The 12,306-nt window shown below is 35.4% G+C and overlaps 2 protein-coding genes across 4 annotated transcripts in view; one reads left to right on the top strand and one right to left on the bottom strand.

The window, feature by feature from the left end:
* LOC150081725 (cytochrome c oxidase assembly protein COX18, mitochondrial) overlaps positions 1-6,467 on the top strand; it is a 68,753-nt gene extending 62,286 nt beyond the window's left edge. For both annotated transcript variants that reach the window (XM_090379598.1, XM_090379596.1), the window contains exon 6: positions 6,286-6,467. In XM_090379598.1, the coding sequence (XP_090235724.1) occupies positions 6,286-6,453 (168 nt within the window). In that variant the 3' untranslated portion in view covers positions 6,454-6,467. The remainder of the gene's footprint in view (positions 1-6,285) is intronic.
* Positions 6,468-11,056: 4,589 nt separating this feature from the next.
* The window catches only part of RpS24 (ribosomal protein S24), a 55,445-nt gene continuing 54,195 nt past the window's right edge, over positions 11,057-12,306 (bottom strand). Inside the window, exon 5 of one of the 2 annotated variants that reach the window (XM_090378830.1) lies at positions 11,057-11,120. In XM_090378830.1, coding sequence (XP_090234956.1) covers positions 11,118-11,120 — 3 coding nt within the window. In that variant the 3' untranslated portion in view covers positions 11,057-11,117. Of the gene's footprint in view, positions 11,121-11,185; positions 11,319-12,306 lie in introns of those variants that run through there. The other variant, XM_090378829.1, reaches the window with a different exon arrangement.

Below are 12,306 nucleotides of genomic sequence, written 5' to 3'. Positions count from 1 at the left end.
TTCAGGAAGGAAAATCGTTTCGCAATTTTTTTTGTTAAATTCTTTTAATTTTCTTATTTTTAATTGTGTTAAATTGATTTTTAATTATTTTTTTAAACTATTTGTTACTCTAATGTAAGTTAATAAAACTACATAGTAAAACATTTTATAAACTCTTTAGATATTTTAAATTAATTATTTATGTGATTTTAGTATATGATGTCTAGAAACTTTCAAAATCCCACAATCCTGGGTTTCAGGAGCATGTTTTACAATAACAAACAATTTCTTTTCTCCCACTTTTAACCTTTTTCTCACTATATACTGCATGATCTTTTTTCTTATGAATGTCTGCTCTGTCATCACAAAATGAGAATAGATATTCAAACTGTCTTCCACATCTGAACTTAATAGCCTTTTTCTAGAACAAATGGATATCTCCTACCAGTGAACAAGCAACTTCTTCAAAACTGCTTGTGACAAAGGTTCTTTTGAGATGGGTCTGCTACTTTCATCAAGATGAAACTGTTTGAAATTCAGACTTCTAAAAGCCATAAAAAACAACTTCTACCACCACTATTTCAGAGTACCTTTAATACTATGAAGCAGTGTGTGAATGAGATGAAACTTGATTCTTGAAATAAAAGGCATCAGGTCTTATTGAGTTGGTAGTATGCTTTCCAAAATGTGATATAAAAGCTGATGCATAGGCTCTTTCTAGTCAGCTAAAATACACGGAGGTTATTTTGTTGGATTTTAAGTGTTTTTAACATCTGAATGAAATTCACTGGAAACCAACAATAGTTCCAATCTAATGCAATTTTCCTAGTATAAAAAAAAAAAAGTATTAATAGTGGCAAATGTGCAAGAAAGCAAGCTGTTATACAGCATCAGCTAAAAAAAAGTCTTCCCACTTCACTTGTCCATTCACTTCAAAAGTTGTCTAGTTCATCCTTGAATTTATTTAAGCTGTCAACTTCCACAACAGACAGAAGCTTGTTCCAGCAACCAACCACCCACTGGCCAAAGGCAAATTTCTGCACATCTATTCTACAACTGTCTTTCCACAATTTGGATTTATGCCCCCTTGGGTGTGGAATCTAAGCAAGAGGAAGAATCCCATCGGCATTGAGCTTGCTCAAACCATTCAAGGCCTTATACATCTCAATCAGACCACCTCGCAGATGCCTAGTGTCCATATGCTGCAATTTGTAGAGCTTCAGCCTGTCTTCATAAGAGCAACCCTTTGTTCCACTCACTAATTGTACTGCCCTTTTCTGTACTCGTTCCAGCAGCTCAACTCTTTTCTAAAATGAGGCCTCCAGACCTGCATGCAGTACTCAAGGTGTGGCCTGACCATTGCCTTATACAAGGTGATCATCACCTCCTTATCCCCTACTAGCAAAATTCCTATATATCATTGACAACATCCCATAAGCTACACTTGCAGCCTGTCTGTACTGCTCAGAAAACTTCATATCTACACAATTATCCCCAGGTCTTTTTCATTCTCCACTCTGAGGTTACTGCATAGCAGTAACCTCAGAGTAACATACCAACCCATATGCAGTACTTTGCATTTGTCAATGTTAAACTTAATTTGCTATCTCTCAGCTGATCTGCACAACTTTTCTAGATCCTGTTGCAGTAGTGTACAGTCCTTAGTGTCATTAACAACCCTACCAACCTTCTTACCATCTGCAAACTTGGACATTAAGCCTGATATATCTTGTTTTCTGTATTTATCAATGATATATATAGAAAAAAAAGGGGGGGCCAACACAGATCCCTGGGAACTCCACTAATAACATTAGTCTATGAAGATCAGTGTCCATTGATTACCACTCTGTCTTCTCCACCTCAACTATCCTTTTATTCATTGTAGCAATGTGCCTTTAATGCCCGTCACCTCCGTAGCCAGGTGGGAAGGAGCAGCAGTGCGTAGCACACGCTTCTTGATTAGACCGGGGTTCGAGCCCGTCACCACCAAATACGGAGGATGCGGAAAGGTCAGGGAATGACCACCGCATATTCCCGGAGCAATATGGCCTTAGCTGCTAATGCTCCTAAAAACCAAATAACAAACAAGCCCTTAATGCCATACTGCTCCAGAGCCTTCCATGTTCAACAGTGTCAAAAGCTCTTCTAAAATCCAAGTACAGTAAACCCCCGCTATTCGCGGGGGTTACGTTCCTGAGAAATGCCGCGAATACTGAGTTATGGCTCCCGTAGTAATAAAGGGGTTCCGTTCCAGAGTATGAAATATATAAGAAAAACTAATCTAAAATTTTGTCTATGTATGTATTATATGTATCTTCATGACTATGTACATAGACAGTACATAGTGAAATGCAAGCATATGGCATCGTAATGAAAATAAGAAATAATTTAATATTAAATGTAATATTTATTAGAAATTTCAAACAAATCTTTCAAACCAGCGCCTTTGCTAGCTAAAAAACTTATCCCGCCAGTGCTATCACCAGTTTTGCTAAAGTGTTGATAAAGGAGTTTTGCCTTTTCACGAATGATGAGTGAACTTAACGGAATTTTATTTGAGTTTGGTCTTCTATCCACAGATTTAAAGCTTTTTCCATTTTTTCTAATTAACATCACGAGTTAGAGCAAATTTTTGAAGCAATTAGCGCATTTTCACGGACACTACGGCGGATTTTTTCTTCCGATTTCTAGATTGATCGTACCGTTGACTCATTGATTTTATAATGTTTCGCCACTGAGGACACTTTCACCATTAGAAATTTTGTCTAATAACTCAATTTTATTCGCTAATGTCATCACCTTTGATCTTTTCACATTTCCCTTGTTATTCGTAGCCATATTTTTCTACGGGTTAGAAAGAACTTGTCCACAATAAAGTCACTTTCTTCCGTTAACACACTTGAAAAAGTCTGTTTTACACTGCAAAACGGTATATTTATCACTTTTGTAAGCATATCAATTTATAAATTTATAAGCATATAAATTAAAAGCAAACGACGAAACCTTCCATGACAAGCGCATAACACATACTGAACAATGAGTAGCGAGAAACATCCACGCCGGGATTTTGTCACCCCTCTCCCCCCACCCACTGAGCGCTGTTTTGACTGGAAAAGATAATTTTAGCCACGCCCATGTTTTTTTATGGCGGAAAATGTTCACGGCGCTTTAAAATTCACATTTTTTAGGTTTCGTTTTATATTAAATCAGCGACCGCGAATAGCGGGGGTTTACTGTATATTATATCAAAATTACTTTTTGCATCCAATTCCTTTGTGACCACATCACAGTATCCAATCAAATTGGTCAGAGTAGGCTTCCCCTTAACAAACCCATGCTGTGTCTGAACTATAACTGCAGTCATGTCTAGATGGGCTTGCAGTGCTTCTTTAACCAGATTCCATTGTTTTGGCCAGAACAGAACACCCTTCGAAATCCCCTTTGTGAATTGGGGATACATTTACACATCTCCAGTTCATGGATGCCCTCATAATCATGGCTAAGAGCCTGCTTACTTCCTTTGCTGTCTCCTATAATATAACTGGATAGTTCCTATCCACCCCAGGTGCCTTCCTTATGTTTAACTTCAGCAATTTCTCCTCCACTTTGCTCTCAGTTATTAGAAAATCATTTAACTCCCTTTTCGCGTTTAAGCTTCTGGTCTCCACTTCCCTACAGAATTCCATGTGCAAATGTAGATGCAAAACTCATTCAATTTGTCAGCTTCTTGAGCAGAATCCTCAACAGTCCAACTGTCAATATCAAGTGGACCAATCTGATTCATCCCTTTTCCTCTACAGTTTACATAAGAAGTCTTTTTTTTTTTTTTTTTTATTTGTCAAAGATTTCTTATCTGCCTTCACTTGCCTAACCTCCTTTGTGACTTGATTACAGACTATCTTATATATATCATAAGCATCTGTCTCCTGATAATTTATATGTATCCCACGCATTTTTCACTGCTACAAGTCTCATTAGTTCATCTGACATTCATGTAGGCCTAAACCTTAAACAGTATTTCTTAGATGGTATGAAAAGCTGATGGTAATATCATCAGACATCCCAAGCAACACTGTACAGAATTTAAAAAATCTCCAAAACCACTGTAGTTACCTTTCTGAAAGCAAAAACCTTTCCTTTTCCCCCTCATGGTAGTTACATCTTTGCGTAAATCCCACAGCAGTACTCTGTGATCACTGACACCTAGTGGTTCCTTTATCTGCAGATTCTTAATGCATGAATAATCATATCAAGAGTATTACTCCGCCTGGTTGCCTCTCAAACATGCTGCTGCAGAAAAAGAATTATCAAATAAATCCACAACTTCCTGCTAGTGTGCAAGTGACCAACTAACAAGTTCCAGTCTGTATCTGGGAAGTTAAAATTCCCCATTATAAGACAATCTGATTTACTGGTCCACTATTTCTCTGTACATTGTAATAATCAGATTTCTTTAGGCCTATAACACACTCTTCTCAATTTTGCTTTCATCACTGCTTATGTCACACCAAACTGACCCAGCATTGCACTGTCCACCCATATCAACTGGATGCAGTGCCTTAGATTTTTCTTAACTAACAGCATCACCCCTCCTATCCTGCCTGTACTCCCCAAATTCTCAATTCCTTATCTGTGTGACATCACCTCTCTGATATCACGACATCTGCCTTTGATGTCTTCACCAGCACCTTAAATTCATCAAATTTATTTACTATACTGCTGCCTTTGGTGTACATGCAAGTATACATGCACCTGTTCTTACTCTTGGTTATCGTAACACAACCCATGTATTTACTTGTTCCATGATGACTCCAAACACCTTGCTTTTCAGACTGCTACTCATTCCAAAAGCAGTGCTAGAATTACTTTCACCTCTGCTTGTGGCTATTGTTAATCTATTATTCTGTGAATCCCTCCCCCAAGCTAGCAGTTTTCCGACCCACCTAACACTGCCTCGATAGCATCAGCAAATATTCTTGTATCCTTTTTATTTTAAGTGTATCCCATCCCTGTAGATGCAGTCTCTCCTGTTAACAAGCACAAACCATGCTGAGAAAAATTCTACCCCATGAGCCTTGCTGAATTGATTGATCTCATCATATACTTCCTCCTATCGTGTCTGGACAGAATTACAGATACTTTCCAAATGTTGAAAAACTGCTGCTTGCTGTTAACAATTTAACATAAACATTAATGTACTTTTTCACATTGTTTTTATGAAGTATTAATAGATGGCAACAATAATTATGCCAGCACAACGGGAAAGCAGAATTTGTAATTGACAACACTGTGCTACCACATAACATTGGCTGAAAAGGTTTAAAATTAAAATTGGTAATGAAGTTTATTTTTGCAGGACTGTATACTTACACAGTTGCAATTCGATTAGTGTGAATCGGTGCATACATAACTGAATGTATATATTATTATAGTAGCACATCTAAGGATTTCAACTCGAAAAGCCCTGGGATAAATTTCATATACCTGGTTGTTTAGAAGGTGTCAGGGGAATATATTAGACCACAAAGGTTAACCACGAGGACTTCGTTACACCCAAGCATGGAAAAATGCTAGCACGTTGCCAACCTTGCAAGTGGTTCCAAGAGCAAAGTAGCTAACTGTAGACTGGTTAGCCTGACTTCAGTGATTGGCAGTGCTCAGTACGGTGGGATGCCATCACACCACTTTTTAAGAATTTTAAAATCATCCGCTGCTTTGTATTAACCTTAAAACCATACCAGAATTTTAAAGTCCATACATGACTTCCCAACAAAAAACAGAATGAGGAATTTCCATTTCATGACACTAAGTCCATTAAATGAAAAAACAAAAAAAACATTCAGTTTCAAACCATGTTGACATATTTGAAAAGAATGATGTAATATTTTTATAATTATATATGCAAGTTTTAAAAAATAGTTTAAAAAAATCATCAGCCTGTCCCTTTATATTTATCTATTGTGTGAACCAGTCAGTTCTATTTTTATAATGTGAACATTAGCAAGATTTTGACAGCAGTTAACTAGCAGAATGTCAATTTGTAAAACATGCTGGGATTCCTATGCCATAAGCTTTGTAGCAAAAAAAAAAAAAAAAAAAAAAATCCCCTAGGTATTTGTACATTTGCTTTCATGAGTGGACAGATATATTTGTATCCTTTATCCACTTGTGAAGTACATTCCATCTCAAAGTGCTCATAATTTTAGCCATTACATTCATATATATCTGATAAATGTGTTATTTACTTAAAATTGGTATGGAGCTTTGCATATAGCAGGTTCTTCAATTAAATCTTTAATTTTGCAGTGTATAACGTTGTACTGGCTGTACTCAAGTATTTTTGGACTTGGACAAAATATTATAATTCAATTTCCTCAAATCAGAAGATTTCTTCGAATTCCAGTAACATCTAAGGAAAGTGCTACACCATTTACAGATATGGCTAGAGTTTTCTGGTTAAAGTATAGACAATAGTTTTCAGTCTTTTAAGTGACTTACAGGAATCAACTAAAATGTTGATTTTCAGTTTGCTCTGTTTAAAATGTGATATTTTCTTTCTGCCACTCTGTAGGCAATGATTTACTTAGTGTTATATTAAGGAAATATCAAAACTAATAAATGTAAAAAATAAAGATACAGTGAAATGCTATTTATTTTAATGAAAAACACACAAATATTTCTAGGTCCCAGTTAACTTTCCTTATTAGTAGTTTGTAAGTCTTGAATGAATGAAATAGCTTTTCCAAACAATTCGGTATACAGTGAATTATTTTCAAAGGCCACCCACCTTTGCCTAAAATGTGTTGATTTGAAATGAAAAGTAAAACTTTATTGGAAAATTATGAATGGCCAGTATATCCCATATTGAAAATACAGCTAATGAAAGTTTTAAAAGATATGGCAAAATAATTCAGTATTGCAACCTGTGAGGCTGAATAATTTTTGCTCCCCCTCCCCTGCAGTATGTAGTGATGTGGAGTAGTTATATTTTTATGGGGACAGTATTGAAAGAGGATTCCTGATTTCAATCCCTCCAACCTAGTGCTATATGAAACCATAAATTTTCAGTGAAGTTGTATTTTCCTATAAAGGAAGTTAACTACTGTGCCAAACTTCAGAAGTATGATGTTTAGGAATTATGCTTTCAAAATGATTCTCTCTGAACAAAGTATTTTTACTTTTGCAGTGCATGTATGTGACCATTTTATTATTATTGAATATAAGACAGTGATGAATGCTTCTGATGGAAAACTGCTTGAAAGGGACAAGAACCAACCATGAATCATATAGAAGTAACACAGATGTTAAGTTGGTGTGGTAGATGGTTTTATGTGAAACATCCTTCGCGTGGAAGAGGTTAGTGAAATCCAAGCAAATAGTGTAATTACCCATTTGAATGGCTACAATCAAATGGCAGCTGCAAGAAGTATGATTGCAACAATACAAGTTACGATAATTTGCCTCTGGTGGAAGCTGCAGATGACGTCACTTCTGCATTGCATTTCTTGTGACCTATCAGATTTACTTGGTTGAGTTGCCCCAAGGATGTTCTGCATCAATCACTTGTACTAAAAGGAAGATAATGGAGGAACGTTATAAACCATATGACAGAAATCTCTTCAAGGAACTTGAATGGACTACCAAGTACAACCGTCTCATTATGGGTGACTTCAGCTTCCCTCTTATAGACTGGAAATACACTATATGATAAGAGGCATTTGAACAGACTAGATTATTGCCACTCATCCCAGTATGTCTGAGAAAATACAAGGGTCTCTAATATCCTAGATCGGGATGTCCAATTAGTTTATGCAAAATCAAGAGAAGAATTTTAAAATGTGCTTGCAATTTTTCAAAAGATTTAACAGTAATGCTTGAGAATCTGTTCACTGTTTTGAACAAAGGATCATTCATATCTTAACAGAGGTATATTTCTTTTAATGAATACCCAAAAACAAGTTCTAAAAGCATTATAGAAGAGAATGCTTGTGATACATTCTACACAATTTTTTAAAGGACTGGAAGTTTAATGTTTGATACATGACTAAGGTGTTTTTGTTTATTTTGAAATGACAAAAGGATTGCCAATTAGATTTAATGTGATTTGAAAGTATAGAAAATACAATTGTAGAAGTGGTATTAACAACTGGTGTTTCATAGTACTTGTAACTGTTATCTGTTGACACAAGAATGTGATTTCTTTATTGTTTTGATTTAATTAAGCACATCAGAAAGGTTGTACACCTTAGTTTTCCCAAGCCGGGGAAACCTTTGGTATAAAATAAAAGATATGAGTATGGAGGACAGATTGAATGGACTGAGTAGGGTCAATACTGATGGGATTCTTCTTGCTCAGACTATGCACATTTGAGGGGGGGGGGGGGGGGCATAAATTCAGAGAAAGGTTGCAGAAATTTGCCTTTATCAACTGGGTAGTTTAGTGCTAGAACAAATGTCTTACAACCGGTAATACATATATGTCAGATAATGTATATTCATTTAATTTTTAATTTTCTTCCTCTTCATTGCTGCTAAGCAGTCAAATGAGTGCTTTCTCTGTTCTGCAATATCTTCACCTTCTGAACTTTCTTCTGCTCTTTAAAAAAAAATCGGGAATCTGGGTTGGTTTGCTTAATAGACCTTTGTAAATTTTTAAGTTTGTTTTTTCATTTGCTTTTCTATATACCCTACTCATAATCATTGCATGAGGATCTATAAACTAGCATAGATTTTATCATGTAATCTCCTGATGCGTTACTGCACATATGTAATGTTACACGATTTTTTGATGCCTCAAAAGCTGGTGCAGTTTTCCCTTTGATGTGGTGTGTATCCGTGGCTCTTCAATAATTTTTTGAAATTCCTCTGCATACTTCGTGGCAGCTTCATTATCAGCCAATGTGCTTTCCCCTTGAATTCTTATATGTAATGAGAAGTGGTTTTTAAATCACTTAAACCAAACTTTAATGGCAACAAACTCTGGATTAACAGAAGATTCTCCATTTTCCTTTGAATGGTTGTAATTTTTGGTGCCCTTTATTTAATTACATTGCTGTCCAGTGGATCCGTTTTTTACTGCTATCGCCAATCCAAATACTGAGTGCTTTTCCACTTTCTCAATTAATGCTGCTCAGGGACAAGCTGTCATATTTTTGGAAATGAAAGCAACAGCAGTTCTGATTTTCGGTTCATTTTAACTTTCTGCACCGTATGATACCTTTTCCCCTTTTTTAAAACAATCCAAAATTTATACCTTTGATCTAGAGAAATAAAGTTTGTTTTTGAGTGGTGCTTTTTTTTTTTACTTTCCTTAGACATAATTTAGGACTGGAATTTAATTCACAACAAAGAAATTATTCCAATACGGTTCTTAAGAATGAAGTGCAATATAAGTAACTCCCGTATAAGATGGTACTTCTACAACGCTGTACTTATATAACACAGTTTGAAAATTGCGGAAATCTTGCATAACACAGTATTTTTGAGGTTTTGTGCTGGGAAAACCCTGCAATTATGTTAGATGTAATTTTAAATGTTTCCATTCCTTTTGGTGAATCCCCGCTGTTGACTCGCTAATCGTTATTGCCTTCGTGTTATTTTTCCAAAGCACATTTCTGGAGGTCATGACCATAAAACAATAATAAACGGGTGGTAAAGCTTCTTGCATTTGCCATAGTACTGACAAGCCGGAATTCTGTGGGTTTTCACATTATTGTGGTGAAATGTTTCGTCTTCATGAAATATTCAATCGTATAAAAAAAAAAAAAAATTTTCATAAACTCATTACTCCATATCTCACTTGTGCGTACCATGTTGCTGCAACTTGTGCATGCCGTGTTCTTTGTTATTAATTGCTTATCATTTTACAACCAAATAATAATAATAATAAAAAAGTCAGTTAACAGAAATATCAATTAGTATGTACCTATTACAGTATGTATTAATCAAGCTATGTAAGTGTAAATTTATTTTTATTTTGCTTACTGGAAAAGATTCTTCAGATTTTCACATATCATTTAGCTTTGTTAATTGGTAAGGTAATAAAGTTAAATTTGTGTTTGATATCTAAGCAGGGGTCCACTGTATTTTGCTTGGAGATCCCTGGGTTTAGGTTCTGCGCTATTGAAGTTGTGCTTGTTTGAGACCATAAAAAACTGACTCTGAAGCATCCAGAAGGTACACAAAATCTAGATTCTTCAGAAGAGATTGTGCTTAGCAGTGATGAAGAGGAAGAAAATTAAACAAACATACAGTACCTGACATATAATTATCAGTTTGTAAGGTTCAGCTATTACTACTATAAAAAATTAAGTTTGATAGTTATTTAAAAAAAAAAAACGGGAAGGGGGGGGGGAGATTTTGTCAGCTTTTAGAACGTAAAACCTCTTTTTGTACTGGTTCTTAGTCCCATATAACACAGTTTCGCATTACATGAGATTTTGTAGGAACCAAACTACAGTGTTATCTGTAAAACATACTGAAAAGAAAAATTTATAAACAATAAAAAAATAAATAACGGTACAAAATCTTTAAAATTTGACAATTTTTTTTATTGTTTTGCACAAGTTCAATAGCACAGGATTTCCCAACAAAATAAAATACAGGAATTTCTTTTTTTTTTTGCATGTCAACAGTGGGGATTCACAAAAAATAAAAAATAGAAATGTTGAAAAATTACACCCAACTTAATAGCAGGGTTTTCTCCGCTCAAAAATACCATGTTATGTGAGGTTTGCCTGTACTATGGATTTATGTTTCACAGAACTGATGAGGTGAGATAAAGCAGTTGTAAGTGGCAGTAGAAATTCTTTTTTTTTTTTTTTTTTTTTTGCCCCTTAATTTTTCTTTCAACTGGTAAAAAAAACTTTTGCTTCATGTATTTTTATTAAAAATTAAGCCGCACAGATATTCAAATTACTGTTCTCTTCAAAACTTTAAAATCAGATGAAATGAATAATATTCAACATTTCATTTCTGTATGGGGGGAATTTTTAGTTTCTCTGGGGTAGGGGAGAGTAATGAAAAAAGTCACCTGTGTCAGCATGTAAACAAAAGTACAAAGTAATAACATCACCAGTATGAATAGGATTTTTTTATTGGGTGATTTTAATACACAGAGAACTTCATTCTTCATATATTTACTGTAAGAAAAAAAAAAGTATATTAATCATTACATAATAAAATGAAAATTAAACTATCAGAAAATCAAAATAAAAAATCCCACCACTACAAAACAGGCCCAAGGAAGCTCGAAAGAAAAAAGAATTGTAAGCTAGAAGGAGAGGCTTGCAGTAAAGATTGGAAGACAGCTTCACTGGTGAGGCTACCTTTTAGTGTCTCTGTGAATTATCAAAGAAAAATAAAATTATGACAGTAAATGCTAAGAGTTCTGATAAATTTACAAATTATCAATATAAATATTCAAATAAATTTTTAAGAACCATTTTTACTTTTTATATATATAGGGTGAGTCAAAATTATGTATAAGTGCTGATCTATACTATATCAGAAAGGCTGAGAAAACATTAACAAGATTTTAAATATGTAGAAACAGGATGGATTATAGAAGTTACATCAGATGCTGAACATGTCCACCCTCCCACAAATTTATGGTCGGCATCATTCCTCAGTCCAAAACTGTCAGCTGTAATTCTGCCTGCTTTCCGTTGCATCATCAACAACAAATCCAACAGTGTATAGTATTTGTGCTGTGACTTCCTTAAAGTATCTCCATAGTAGTGCCTATGTTGTTGTTGTTATTTGGTTTTTAGGAACATTAGCAACCAAGGCCATATTGCTCCGGAGATATGTGGTGATCATTCCCTGAGCTTTCCGCATCCTCTGTATTTGGTGGTCACGGGCTCAACACCCGGTCTAATCAAGAAGCATGTGCTACGCACTGCTGCTCCTGCCCACCTGGCTACAGAGGTGCCTAGAGACGTAAGTTGGGGTGGGGGGGAAGGCACATTGAAAAATCCCTTCCCAACCTATCTGCTGTTTTGGAAATTCACTGTTCAGGTAGCCAGAGCAAAATGAAAATGTGGGGTTGCACCACCCTGTTGAAAGCACAAGGAGTTCAGAAAAGATCTGTATTCACCCAAAAGTTGTGATAGAAGGCTGAAACAAACAGCATGTATTACACTTTTTCAACATAGATGAAATGACATTTTTTCCACCTCTCAATACACACTTCAAGCAGACTAGTTTTGTAGAAGTCCTCTGACTGTCCTTCAAACTACAACTCAGCAGCAGAAATCACCTCATCACCACAAGCAAAGGGCAGAAGAGAAGTAGAAATCTGAGGGTACAAGGTCGGGAGAATAAGCA

This window comes from Mastigoproctus giganteus, chromosome 8 (genome assembly GCF_048544385.1).
Source record: "Mastigoproctus giganteus isolate SK-2022 chromosome 8, ASM4854438v1, whole genome shotgun sequence".
NCBI lineage: Eukaryota > Metazoa > Arthropoda > Arachnida > Uropygi > Thelyphonidae > Mastigoproctus > Mastigoproctus giganteus.
The sequence above is the reverse complement of the archived record's forward strand: the minus strand, read 5'-3'. Positions and strand labels throughout refer to the sequence as shown.